At 38.4% G+C, this 14,840-nt stretch overlaps 1 protein-coding gene across 7 annotated transcripts in view; it reads right to left on the bottom strand.

Annotated features, from left to right (window-relative positions):
• Positions 1-311: 311 nt before the first annotated feature.
• NR2C2 (nuclear receptor subfamily 2 group C member 2) overlaps positions 312-14,840 on the bottom strand; it is a 42,256-nt gene continuing 27,727 nt past the window's right edge. For 5 of the 7 annotated variants that reach the window (XM_083492186.1, XM_083492184.1, XM_083492188.1 and 2 more), the window contains 4 exons: positions 13,898-14,037; positions 11,242-11,379; positions 9,163-9,268; positions 312-8,158 (listed from right to left, as the gene is read on the bottom strand). In XM_083492186.1, the coding sequence (XP_083348312.1) occupies positions 7,984-8,158; positions 9,163-9,268; positions 11,242-11,379; positions 13,898-14,037 (559 nt within the window). In that variant the 3' untranslated portion in view covers positions 312-7,983. Of the gene's footprint in view, positions 8,159-9,162; positions 9,269-11,241; positions 11,380-12,756; positions 12,854-13,897; positions 14,038-14,840 lie in introns of all 7 variants that reach the window. The other 2 variants (XR_014523035.1, XM_083492187.1) reach the window with 2 other exon arrangements.

Genomic DNA, 14,840 nt, shown 5'->3' with positions numbered 1-14,840 from the left:
TCAATAGAGCTATTTTAGGCATGCCCAATAAGGATTTTTGATTTCCTCCACTTTTAGGCAGAAGCCAACCCCAACTACCGCAAACTGCTTTTAAAATCCTCCTTGTCTGAAAAGTCATTTGCCCTATGGCAAGGATGGGAAAACATTCTTATGTTGAAGAAACACTTCGATAAAAACCTATTAGGCAGGCAAAATTACCGGTAGATGGATCCTAACATTACTCTCAAGGCATTCTCAAAGAACCCATTCAACAATTTTTATAGTTATGCCATAATTACCTGCTCTGAAAAAAGAACTCAGAGGCCATAAAAGGGTCTTTATTTATTTTAATAGTATAAACCTTCTGTAGGCAGAAATATTAAGCCACAACAATATAATGCCACATTTAGACAGCATTTAATAAAATGCATAAGCATGCACTGCAATACTCTATATACACACACAACAATGCAAATTTCTCTTCATGACTGAAGACATTGATTAGATATAAAAATTCAGATAAAAAAGAACATGCTATTTTAAATGCTATCACATTTACAAAGCTGATTTCACAAAATAAACTGTGAGGAAGCAACAGCTTTTGTCAGGTTTTAAACCTTGTATTTAAAAAAGAAGATACAGAGACAATAGACAATGAAAAGCACAGGGTTACAAAAGGTACCCCAGGGAATTATCACCTATCTTGTGGCAAATAGGTTAGCTTCAGTAAGAGCTTAGCGCTTGAAGGGTTTTCCAAATACATACAACAATTATATAATGGATAAATATGAGCAGTTGTTTTGTTACAAAACTATTGGGAACAATGGTGTTCTTTAGAATTAGTGGTTAGTCACAGAAGTCTTTTCGGCATATGAGTTCCATAGATACTGCAAGTAAATATACTGTATTTTGGTCAATAGACTACTCAAAACTCCTCCAGCCTTATGGTAAGATTTCTATTTTTCCACACCCCTGCCCCTCCAAATGTGGTACAGAAAGCAAAAGTAACATAATTGTTTCCAGAAACAGCTTAAATCATCCACTGGCCAGAATCAGAAATCAGGTTAGTACCTCTATTACAGGGGATTGTACCTTTTAAGGAACAATAAAAAATGGGGAAATCATTTTATGATAGAAATCTTCTATTCAATGTTAACTTTAATTAAAGCAAACAGAGTACCGATTGTCATAACACTAAATCAATGGAGCTTCCTGCCAAAAATGTTTCAAAAACATCCACAGCTGGAATATTTCTTTTTAAAAAAACAACAACAAAAAACCCCCACTATGTACATTTATTAAGCAGCAGGTCAGGAAATGGAAGCTGGGCAGAAATGCTTCTCCAAAGATTGCACGCCCAACATAAAGGAGCATTTAAATCCTGCAAGTGCAAGACTATGCAGGTGCTAGATTTTATACTACTAGGAGCACTCCTTAGTTCACCAAAACTTTTAAAAGATCAGACCTAGAGCACTGACCAATAGGAAAATGTATGGAGATCAGGTCTTAGACTGTATAGGCATCAGGAGGATTGTTAAGGTGGTGAAGAGAACAGCAAGCTTCATTTTCCAAGAATTAACTTTGGGCATAGTTCTTCCTAATGCTAGTACAATACAGTCGTACCTTGGAAGCTGAATGCCTTGGCTCCCAAACAAATCGGCTCCTGAACAATCAAAACGTGAGTGTTCCGGTTTTCGGAAGCCAAATGTCCAGTGTGGCTTCCGATTGGCTGCAGGACGCTCCTGCAGCCAATTGGAAGCTGCACTTTGGTTTTTGAATGTTTCTGGGAATCGAATGAACTCCCGGAATGCATTCTGTTCAAAAACCAAGGTATGTGCAGTGATCCTCACAAGAGACCAATTTCTCTCCTTTCCTCTCTGGATGTGGAAGGATGTGGATATGGTGCCAAGGCATTGTGGAAAAAGCAAAGTGTGTGTACCTCCCAAGCCCTCCATCAAGCTCCTGCCGCCCTCCATGCTATGAATGTTACTTCAATTCCAAAGAAAGCAAAGATTGGATGATGACATGGGAGGTACACACAGACCTGCCATAGCCTATAATATCTTGGCTTCCCGCTTGGGTGCATGGCTCTCATCCACACATGCCAAAAGAGGAAGGGGAGAAATGTGTCTTTCTTGGAATGTCGACAGAGATCTTTCAATGTACCAGGAAGCATCTTGTCCTTTGTTTACTTCTTTCATTAAAAGGAAATGTCTCCCTTAAAATATAGTTCATAATTATCTCGGACCACATTCTATACGACTCGTGCATGCTCAGCTAGCTGTCATTCTTGACCAACTGTTGCTGTCTGAAACCAAAGTTTCTTCCATGGGAAAAGAAGGAAAGAATGCCTAAGCAAGCCAGAGTAACTATATAAACAGGTTTTAGGGAAGGTAGAACAGTAAGAAATATTGTCTGTAACACACAAACTACTTTCCTGTACAGGTTATCTGGAAACCTTCAATAGACTTTCACTAGTAGCAGAAGACAATTCCTAAAAGCTTGTTTTTTTTAAAAAAATCCTTTTAGTGCTCTGTCTCTAAAAAGAAATGCATTATATTTGCCAGGAAAGATATGGTGCCATGTATTACGTAGCTAGCAGATAGTGACATTTATGACGCTACTCCTGCAGTTTGCCTTATGCTCAGTTACACAAGATGGTTGTCAATACAAAACTACACACATCTGTTGTGCAGCAACCTTGTTCCTTCTCATTAGCAACTTCAAGGGACATACAGACATTATAAACACAGTGATGAAGCTTTACATGCTTTAGAAAAGAAGACTGTATATATATATATTTAAAAAAAGCAAAACCTTTCAGAAGAGTTTTAAAAGCCCCCTTTGCATGTTGTCAATAACATAAGAAATGTTTATGGTCCACAGATGCAATTCACCAAACACTATCACTGCACAACCTCATTTCATTTCAACAGGGCTTGTGTGTATTTAGAAATAAGATGTGGAACTATTAAATAGTTTCAGTATTTAAGAAAAAGTGCAAATACATCCTGGGTTTAGAAACAGGTACCTACTCTACCAAGGAACGTGAGATGCAAATGATCATACCAGGACTGAGCTTTGAGCAAGAAATAAAATTTAGGAAGCTCAATCTTTGCAATGCATTTATAAATCTTTTTTTTTGTTAACATATAGAAATCTGATATATATGATTACATGACTGTACATAGTTCTATATACATACATACACACTTTATATTACACTGTACATAATATACCAGACTAAGTTAGATACAAGCACATAAAACATCATACACACAAATAAATATGGCCGGGATCCAAAGCACTTCTTTAGGGGAGCTCAAGAGCTTGGGTAGACCTTATTTGACTCCTCCCCCATCAAAGGCATATTATTCCTCCCTCCAATGTTACATCACAAGTTGGTTTTGAAGAAATAGGAACACCTACAGACACATACTTTTTAAATTATGACTCTCCTTTCACAGAAACTATTTGCAGAACTCAGAACCCCTGTAACTCATGGCAAGCGAATCTCTGGGGGAGAACACGATGTTAGTTAGCTTGCCACATAGGCTCTCCCATAATCCACGGAGGCTGCAGACTAATAGACATGCATGTCTAAGCCCATCTGAAATCAATTAAACTCAAGATTGCCATCTTATTTAACAATTGACAGGGCACACAGTAAATTTGTTTTAAATGCTAATGTTTCCAATCTTGTAGATAGATAAATACACGTATCTTACTGATCTCAAAAGGAACTTGCTTCCAAGGATGCTTACTAAGTAACCCTAGACAATCTGAACTATAATCAACAATGAGCAATTACATACACTTTTTCCCCTTAAGAATATGGAAGCTAGGCTAGATGGGAAACAGTGAATGACGAAACAGGTGCCTTTTCGCAAAAAATTAAATATTGAAATATTTCATAGCAGTCATTAAATGACACTATTTAAAAACAGTACTTCAGCTGGATCCAAAATAAAGCAGAACTAAATTAATTTAAGGTTTGTGGATCAAGCTGTGCAAACCTGCAACACAGAGATTTCAGTGTAGCAGACATCACTTTTAAAAGTATATGCTCCTCTGAGTTTTATAAGGAATTATTTTTGGTCTCAAAATTGTACTAAAATTATTTTTAGGATATTTTATCATGTAAATTACAAATTTCTTCATTAAAAGTGCACACTCAAGTCTTGACACTATACATACTCTAAAATATATGATTATATCTTAATTTGTTTATACCATGATAGTATAGTAGGCTCATCATGTTGGGTCTTTTGTCATTTTTAATTAAGACAAGAGTTGATTAATTTTAATCATGATTTTGACATCGTATTTTCTTTACTGAAAGACATTCAGTGCTCACAGTACTATTGACTGCATGTGCATAAATTATTTTAGGAATAAAGTCAGAGCTAAACAGTAAGTCAAGGAAACACAACACTGTTTCACTTCCTCTGAAGCAGTTCTTGTGTGAATTAAAGGAACTGACACGCAATGTTGTCTGTCCACTTACGCAATAGAAATCTGCTTGCACAAGGGTGCTTCTGGATTCTCTTCTCTACCCTCCAGCCCCCTGTGCCCCCATAAAAACTGCTCTAGAGGGCCTCCTAATTCTCAAAAACAAGTTTTGGAGGTTCGGAATGGGGGAAAAGAAGAAACAGCCCACTGTGAAGGCAACTTGCATTACATTGTATCTCACCCTGTTTTTTAAACATTTTTAAAAGTAGGAAGTGTAATTGATTTGGATACACCCAGGTGCTTACAAAGTGAATCATCATTTAGAGTAGTGTAGTTTAATGATCTCCGGGGCTATGCCAGCTTAAGTAATCACTGAATTCCTTCCTGAAATGTAGGTTATAAATGAAGATTCTTATGAATGGGGGTAAATAGGTGACTGAACTGTGACTGGTCCTGTAAGACATCCCTCCAACATTCCACATGAGAGCTTAACTAGAAAGGCAAAAAACAACCTTGTTGGAATATGATCTCAACTGAAGAGCAATCTGAGAAGTTGTTTTTGTGTGATTAACAACACATTATCTTAAAAATAAAGCAACACAGATCAAACAGAAAATGGCCAGCCCTTGGAAGCATTTTGACAGGTTATGACACAATAAATATTTCTTAGTACTCCAGACTTTAAAAAGAATCCAAAAAGTTATGTTATGGGAGCAGGGAGTCCCTTCATGCATGATACTTTTCCTATATAGAGGTAAGATCTCTGTAGAAATATATTTCCATGAGCCCTGGAAAGTGGGGAAATCATTGAAATGTCTATTTTGTCAAGAGATTTATGTGTGTTTGGATACAGTAGAACAAAGCACACCTGAAGAGATGCAAGCATGTGGAAATGGGCAGCTGTATGATATGCATGCAGCTGACTGCTAACTTTTTCCTACAGAATTATGCCCAGGTAGAGAAAATGCCATGCGCAAAGTTGCTCAGAATATAACATGCTGTATTGCAAGTGGAGGTTGGAAAATGGCAAACAGTGGAATTCAAACCAAAGATTCTCCAGGATGAGAGAGTTGGCTTTCCTGGCTGAGTGGCTAAACCAGCATAAGTCCCCCACTCTGGCTCAGCCGGGGCTCAACTATCATAAGTCCCCCCAAAGGGACACGGCAGAGCAAGGGGAGACCTATTCTAACCCCCTTTCAACTGGGTCATGTGACCTAGCAAGCTGGCATAATGTGACAAGTGAAAAAGGCGGTGTCAGTCGAATTCCTCCTGAAAGGAGTTTGGGATGGGGAAACTCAAGCTGTTTTAAGTTACACTGACTTACATAGCTAGGGATTGCTCAGAGCAGCTATAATCCTGGGAGTAAGTTTCACTGAACCCAGTGGAACTTTCTCCTGAGTAGACACATATAGGATTTGGACCGTAAAACAGAGTTTCTAACCTTTAAGAAAAAGACTAAGCCTCAAATTCTGAAGTAAACACAGTACTGGACAATGTGATATGCCAAAATAGTATTCTCAAGTGTCAGACAGAATGAATGAGTTTGAAATTATAATGTACTAAAGGACACATTTGCTGTTTTTGAAACTGATAGCATCCTCATCACTTAGCGGCTGATGCAGCACAATAAAAAGGCATCTTATGCTACAGCATTTATAAGTAAACAGCACCAGGCTCGAAAATCTCAATGGTTACCCTTTACAAAGCCAAGAAGTTAGAATGCTCTTTTCTAGTGTGAAAAACTTCTACGGCATCTTACTCAGCTGACAGCAAAGCCATAAATCTTGTGTCACTTATGCTGTAAACATTTAGTAAAGTTTAACTTCAAATAGTATAGAAATCTCATGGAAAGGATCACATTATTAATAAACACATACAATTGGAATTTTGTAGCATAAATGATTGTCTCCCACAGCTCTTCCATGTTTTCACAGAAATCACTAGCATATGACTGCATTTAAAACACAATTATTCATTTACCCTGAATGCTATTAATCACTTACCTTGCTCATACAAGCAAGAGGATGACAAAATCATAGCTTTAACAAGAAGTGCTTTGAAAGTGCTGATAATGACTACATCCTGGTAATTTTAAAATATAAATTAAAATATATAAAATATGGGCTTGGATACAAAGAACCCTTAATCAAGTGGAAAGCACTCCTGCTTGCTCAAGGGTGAGTGTGTTGACAATTTTCTCTGCCAGCTGCAACTTTCCATGTGGCACTCTGGAGCGTAACCTGACCCTTAGGCAGTAGCAGCCCATGTGGTGGCATAGATAAGGACACTACTGCTCTCCTGGCTTCTGAACACAGTGCATCACTGACGATTACCTGGGGGTTTATTTATTTATATTATTAAATTTATTTACATTATTAAATCTATATACAGCCCTTCATCTGAAGATCTCAGGGCTGTTCACAAGATAAAAACGCAGGATAAAAACACAAAATAAATAGTTGAGAAGAAAACAATAACCCCATCTCCCATAAATACAGTTAAAAGGCCATAGAATATTGATTAGCTAAAGGCCTGATTGAAGAGGAACACTTTCGCCTGGTGCCTAAAAATGTATAATGAAGGCGCCAGATGGATCTCCCTGGGGAGAGCAGTCCACAAATGGGAAGCCAGTGCAGAAAAGGCCCGTTCGTGGGTTGCCACCCTCTGCAACACTCATGAAGAAGGCACATGAAGAAGGGCCTGAGATGATGAGTGAGGAGTCCAGGTTGGTTTATAAGGGGAGAGGCAGTCCTTGAAGTACTGAAATCCTGAGCCGTTTAAGGCTTTATAGATCAAAACCAGCACTTTAATTGGGCCTGGAAACTAATTGGCAGCCAGTGCAATTGGCAGCCAGGATGCAGTTGGGCTCAAACAGTCGTGCTCCAGTGAGCAACTTGGGGCTGGGTGGCATGATAGAACCAATCAGACTTGCCAATCAGATTTGTGCGGTATGACAGAGCCAAACACATGCCCTCATGTGCCTACACAGCCCTGAGCTCCTCACCCCTCTCCATCCTGTGGAGAATAGAGAGTGTGCCAGTGGCATACTGTGTCTGAAAATCAAGAGCAGTGGTGCCCCACCTGCACTGCTGCATGGGTTGTTACTGCTTAGGAGTGACTTGGCGTGGCTGCATGAAGGAAGAGGGATTAGGAGAGAGACTCATTTCATGAGCAGAACTCCACCTGCAGTTCTTTGGATCCAAGCCAGCATTCTTACTTAAGTACTTTTTAATAAGTATTCTGATATTAGAGAACCTATTTTTGCTCACAGATAATTTCCAAATAAAAATCTTGCTCAGCAATTCCCTGTAACCCTTTAATCAAAAGGCATTAAAGTATTTCTTCTGGCAGAAGTGAATCCTAGAAAAAGCGTTTTTTGCAGGTTTTAAAATCTTGTTTTTCAATGTTGATAGGAATAAGTTGTTCTTTCAATGTGGAAAAGAATAAATTTAACAAGAAAAGGGAACATGATCAAAATATTTATACACAATGCCAAGGTTAATCGGTGACTTATGATTACTTGGTTGATCTGTGAAGACGCACTGATTTCTTCTAGGAAGATGAGCCTGTTATTTGGCCATTATATTCCGCTGTCTCCATTTTCAATATGTAAGGGATGATACTGTCTATTGGAACATTTCCAATGAGCCCAGTAAAAAAGAGTTCTTCAGTAATGCTAGAGCTCATCAGTCTAAGTGCTGGCAGGCGAACTAGAATCCGGGCTAGTCTGAAATAAGAAGACAGTAGAATATGAAAAGGTATACATCAGGTTACCAGTTTGGCATCCACTTATAGCAACTTGATTAGGTGAAAAAAGAACAGAAGAAGAGCTGGCTGAGTCAGGCCAATGGACCATCTAGTCCAGCATCCTAGAACCCTGTGCTTTGTAGCAGGGTTTTTTCCCCAGGAGATGGACACACACACAGAGACAGAGAGAGAGAGAGAGAGAGAGAGAGAGAGAGAGGAATGTACAGATATATTTATTTACAAGCCCCCAAAATAGAGTTTATGATACAGGCAAAATGCTGTTTCCCTATCCTATCTTGAGAAGTTGCTTGAAACAGAATTAGCATAGACAGTTAGTAGTTTCACTGTTCCATTCATTTCTGTAGAGATAAATAGGAGCCCTGGTAGCTTAGTAAATTACGGTAAATGCAATTTTTAAAAACACTGAAAAGGGAGATAATGTAGATGAAGCACCATGGGGCAATTGAGCCCATAACTATCGAAGAGGAGATGGATTATGAAATGATTCAAGTTTGCCAACATGTTTTACAAATATTTTTAAACAGCTCACAGCAACCCCACTGGGCTTGGGAGAGTTCAAATAATTTTTAATCCAATTTTGTGTTTTCATATCTATCTGACTGTTTTGTTTTGTTTGTTTTTTACAAATAGAGAATAACCTCATAAATGTATGAGGTTCTAAATGTAACTATTTACAAGAGCTTAAAACCATATTCTGCTTTTATATATGTGGCAATAAGACCATTATTTTTAATCTAAGTTTTCAGAGTTTTAACAGCTTGTATATATTATTATTACTCACAAATCCTCTAGCTAACAACACTAAATGTTGTTACACTTTTCTTGTGGATTCTATCACCACTGGACACCTAAGCCAATTCAGGTCCCAATGGGTAACAGAGGGGGAAAAGAATACAACTCAGCACACATCTACTTGGAAACAACAGGAATTACTTCCAGGTAAGTGCGAGAGAGAGAAAATACCTGTAAGTATCTTCTGGATACGTTTTTTGAACATAGTCTTGTAACTCCATCTGAGCTTTCTCCTGGAATTTTTCTATTTGGCTGGAACTTGTGAGACCAGGGTGATCTAAAGAAAACACAAACATGTCATTGTGCATTTACTTGACATTTATTTTTAGAAAGAATCTTCTGTTGAAATACTTCCAGAGGCAATATATGCTATCGCATGACTTTCTGCTTTCCACAGAAAATAAACAGGTTGGCCTCTACACAAAATAAATGGATACAAATCTGACATTAGAAATAGTAATATTTCAGTCTCTTGTGACACTCCAATGTTTGAGTTCCATTTATACATTCTTTTAAAGTTATTGCAAAATATTTATATACTGCCTGTTGTATAAACATTATCAGGTAATGTACAAAAGTAAAAACAATGAAAATATAAAAAGGTAAAGGGACCCCTGACCATTAGGTCCAGTCGTGACCGACTCTAGGATTGCGGCGCTCATCTCGCTTTATTGGCTGAGGGAGCCGGCGTACAGCTTCCGGGTCATGTGGCCAGCATGACTAAGCCGCTTCTGGCGAACCAGAGCAGTGCAAGGAAACGCCGTTTACCTTCCCACCGGAGCGGTACCTATTTATCTACTTGCACTTTGACGTGCTTTCGAACTGCTAGGTTGGCAGGAGCAGGGACCAAGCAACGGGAGCGCACCCTGTTGCGGGGATTCAAACCGCCAACCTTCTGATTGGCAAGTCCTAGGTTCTGTGGTTTAACCCACAGTGCCATCCGCGTCCCGAATGAAAATATACAGTAGACTAAAAACACAAAAATATTTAATATTCTTCACACTAAAGTCTCTTCAAGATAAGAAATGATTACTATACATGAAACTGGGAGACAAATTACAGAGTTAAATATTAGGAGATGACTGCACTGTTAATTTGCTTCTTAAACAGTACAAATTTATTGTAAGTTGGCTGTAATAGGTAATAGCATTTTCCTTTATAATTTTTAAAATTAAAAGATACCAGACATATTTCTGTTAATATTCCACATCCAATACAAAACATTGTCAGCTTTGCAAACAAAGCCTTCTCCCAAACTTTAGATGTCCTGCACAATTCAGCTCTTTACTCAAAATCAACAGCGGAGGGCCAGTTTTGTCATCAAGTATTTCTTCTGACACAAGGACAGGTAATGTTTCCAAGCACAATTCAAAGTGTTGGTGCTGACCTTTAAAGCCCTAAGCGGCCTCGGTCCAGTATACCTGAAGGAGCGTCTCCACCTCCATCATTCTACCCGGACACTGAGGTCCAGCACCGAGGGCCTTCTGGCGGTTCCCTCACTGCGAGAAGCCAAGTTACAGGGAACCAGGCAGAGGGCCTTCTCGGTAGTGGCGCCTTCCCTGTGGAACACCCTCCCACCAGATATCAAAGAGAACAACAACTACCAGGCTTTTAGAAGACATCTGAAGGCAGCCCTGTTTCGGGAAGCTTTTAATGTTTGATGTATTATAGTATTTTAATATTCTTTTGGAAGCCGCCCAGAGTGGCTGGGGAGGCCCAGCCAGATGGGCGGGGTATAAATAATAAATTATTATTATTATTATTATTATTATTATTATTATTATTATTATTATTATTATGTCTCTGCAGACTGCATCCCACACTATTAATGTTTCCTCCTGGAAAGCCTAAGTTGGCACAAGTGGTGTGCAGGCTGTAGAAAAACTGTAGCAGACTGGTTGCAATCCACCAGCCTTACACTGTCTGCTTTAGGGTTATCCTCAAGTGTATTACTTAGTATTTCATGCTGCTGGGGTTATTCCAGATGTGGACAGCAAAAGGGTGGATTGATGATATAGCTTTTAAGCACGCGTCTGGCTAATACTTTGATATTAAACATAAGTAAATTCCAATAAAACCAAAAGGAAAAATAAGCAAAAATATGTCAGTTAATTGAACTATATTATGAAGTACCTTCATTCGTAGCATTTTCTTCAGCATTGGATTTAACTGGTGTCAGAGTATTACCCTCTTGTAAATTGAGCACCAAAACAGAATTTAAGAGAAGGGAATAATTACCAAATGCCTTACCAGGACTAAAGAGGACTATAGCTTTAAGGTAAGCATATTCATATCCATCAATATCAAGCTTAGCCATGCTATTACAGAACTCCTGAAGCTTCCAGATGTGTTCCATCACTTGTTTTATTCGGTCTCCGGAAAGTTTATCTACAAGTAGACATTACACATTCTCTTAACAGAGCGCAAAACTGTAAGTCAACTAACTATCTAGACTTTTTCAGATGACAACCAGTTTTAAACTGTTCAAACGTATGCAGTCTTTCATGGAAAAATGTATCAAACTGCTAAATTTCATTCTTTTTTCCACATGTCTGGTTACTCAGTGAGTTTTAATTTGTAAACCAGAAGCTTCCATATGTACTGAATTACAGAGGCTTTGGAATATGACCAAATGTTCACTGGAGACCTAAGTGACTAGTTATTTGAAAGACAAAGCTTAATGTAATAATGACTGACAGTTTCCCTCTATAAATGCTTAATTAGAAATATATGCTTTATCTAGCAGACTGGAATCAGCAGCTTACCCTCATCTTTTGAAAGCTTCATAGATTTAATTGAATGTTTCTATAACTCTCCTCCATATGCCAGAAACTTACCCCTTGCTATTTTGTTAACAGTGCAGACAATCGAAAAATTGCTGAAGCAGTGTACAAGGTAAGGAGGTGGTTCTAGTTGGGAAACTATAGAATTGGTGCCAGGCTGAAGCATGTAAGGGGGAAAGATGGAATGGGTGTGATAACATTTCAAGACTGTTGACTCCTTCATGCTATTTTCAATTTTTTCTTAAAATGATTGAGGAAAATCCAATCTTTGTTGTAATTTATCAGAATTTAAGAGCACTTGACATTTTTCTTTAGATGATAGGTATAATGTTGGGGACTTTAAATTGTAAAGGTTTGTGGAATGATTCCTTCTCAGTATGAGGCATTTTTTTGGTCTTTATATTGCAACATTTGCATTTATGCAAGTCAATGCAAAAGAGCAGTTGCCATTTGTAGAAAAAGATTCTGAACAGAAAGTTGCCATTCAAGAACTAGTTCCCCATTTTCCTCTGTTAAGAACTGCATGCTGCATGACCTATATATAAAATAAGCAAAGTTCACTATTACCTAAATATTTTCCTTGGCCTATGTTGGTAATAACTGTAGATATTTATGACTCTTCTGCCACCATATTGAAAACCTTTAATCTACGTTTGTTAAACATTGCACAAATAGCAGGCTGCAAGTTGTCCTTTTCTCTTGATCAAAGAATAGCAATGATCTTGCTGTTTAATCTAACCTACACCCCAAATCTTGGGGCAAGAAACATTGCTTTAATTACTCTATCTATCCATGGCCTTCAAAAATTGGTTTAACTCAAAAGGCAGTGCACTACAACCATACAGTTGCAGCAAGCTCTCTTATCTACTGTGATCCTTTGCTTTCCACGAGGCCAGCAATTTCACTGTGCCTGTTCTTTCCACAAATCTGGGATGCTGGAAAATCTTACAGCCCTACACTTAATCAAACGTAGGGCACCTACCTCTCCATGGCCTCTGAATATCCTGCCTCTTTCCTTGCCCAGAGGAACTACATCAGTTCTGTTGTTTTTGAGGGCTTTGCTTGGGGGCGGAACCTGCCTATTATAATTAAGTTTGAAAGGATTTAACAAATTAAATCAGTAAATGCTGGTAACTGCTAACTTTATTTTTCTAGACCCATAACAAGCACAACAAGACAGCCAAAACCAAACCCATCATACTAAAAAGTTCTCCTGTAGATACATGAGCCTGCAACTTAGTAATATAGTATTACGGTTCTAGCAGATGGTTTTTGTACAACAACTGATATTTCTGTTATCTGCTGGGCAAAGGCAGCACTCTTGGGACAGACTCTGCTATATCCAGAAATGAAAGTAGGCAAGAACAGAAAGGTATGGATTTCCAGATGTACATTTTACTCATGTTTATTACTAAACATTGACCTTTTTTTTTTTGCAAACCATGTAAGGTATTCCACAGTTCAGAATCTCTACATCCAGTAGGTACTCTCCAACTGGTACCTATTCTCTTTGGAAAGAATTAAGCCAAAATTCATGCATGACACTGTTGTTTCTTAGATAGTTTTTCTAGTACAGTTAAGTGGCTATTCATTGGCTTTCATACAGTAATTGTTACTGTCAAGTGCCTATTAAATAGGCTACAATCATTGTTCCACATTTAGAGCTCCATTTAAAACTTCTGCCTATAATTTTAAAAATAAACACAAAAAAGCCAAAGGACTCTTGTGTTTTTCTGAAGAACTATTTGATTTGGTTTCATAAATCTACTATGAAAATCAGTAAATTCTTCAAGGAAACCTTTATGACAGAAAACAAATATGTGCACAAGAGAATAAATATTACAGTGGTTGGTGTATTCCCCTCTGCCTTGCTGAGTGGGCAAGGTTTCCTCATCAACCACTATGTAGCAGCTGAATGTACAACCCAACATGTGTGATCCATGTCTTGTTGTTGGTGAAACATTTTTTCTAGAAACAACTTAGTAAAATTTTTATTCCCACCCAACAGATGCTTTTAGCCCCTAGATTCTATACACATATACTTGGAAGGCAAGTCCTAATGCCATGATTACAACTTGTTAACTGTGCTTAGAATCACAGCTTTAAAAAATAGCCACACATACCTTCCTGTATGCTGTTCTGTAGATGGTTGACAATGGCTGCCAGAATAGTTGACAAGCTCATCACCTGTGCACATTGTGCAAGGCCTAAAGTAAACAGTTCATTCCAGCATGCACGGACGAGGCTTGTATTACAGTCCTGCCTAAAGGTGCAAAGGCAAATAAATATAGTAAGATTTATCAGTATCATTTTTCTGCATAGATTATAATTCTTTTTTGTAACTACTGAACATTAGAAGAAGAAGAGTTTGGATTTGATATCCCGCTTTATCACTACCCGAAGGAGTCTCAAAGTGGCTAACATTCTCCTTTCCCTTTCTCCCCCACAACAAACACTGTGTGAGGTGAGTGGGGCTGAGAGACTTCAGAGAAGTGTGACTGGCTCAAGGTCACCCAGCAGCTGCATGTGGAGGAGCGGAGACGCGAACCCGGTTCCCCAGATTATGGGTCTATCGCTCTTAACCACTATACCACACTGGCTCTCACACTGGCTCCATTAGGATTTTATTGTAGGTAAGTTTATTTTATGCAACAGTATTACATGCAATGTTTGACTGGCTCGTGTTGCTATGCTGAAAAGAATGGTGGGATTTGTGTTAGCTTGTAGGAGGGCAAATGTTCCCATTCAAAAAACAGTTACAGCTGGAAGAAAAATTGTCCTGAAAAATGGACAATATGGCCGCTGCTTACAAAGTCCCTTGCTTGCTCCCCTCATTCGAAACATTTTTTGAGATCCTACCCCCATCTTGGTAGTCTCCATGCTGAATAGCAACACAGAAAATGTAATGTTACATACAAACTTACAGTTAAGAAAAAACCACAGAATCAAGAGAGGGAGAAAAGAAGTCACAGGCAAAATATCTGACAAACAAAATATCAGCAGTTACGCAATACACTACTTCATAGCCGGTGCCAAAATGTACCCAGGTTCTACGGAAATCTTCAA

This window comes from Podarcis liolepis (genome assembly GCF_965112155.1).
Source record: "Podarcis liolepis genome assembly, chromosome: 2".
Lineage (NCBI taxonomy): Eukaryota > Metazoa > Chordata > Lepidosauria > Squamata > Lacertidae > Podarcis > Podarcis liolepis.
Note: the sequence above shows the minus strand (reverse complement) of the source record. Positions and strands in the feature narration are given on the sequence as shown.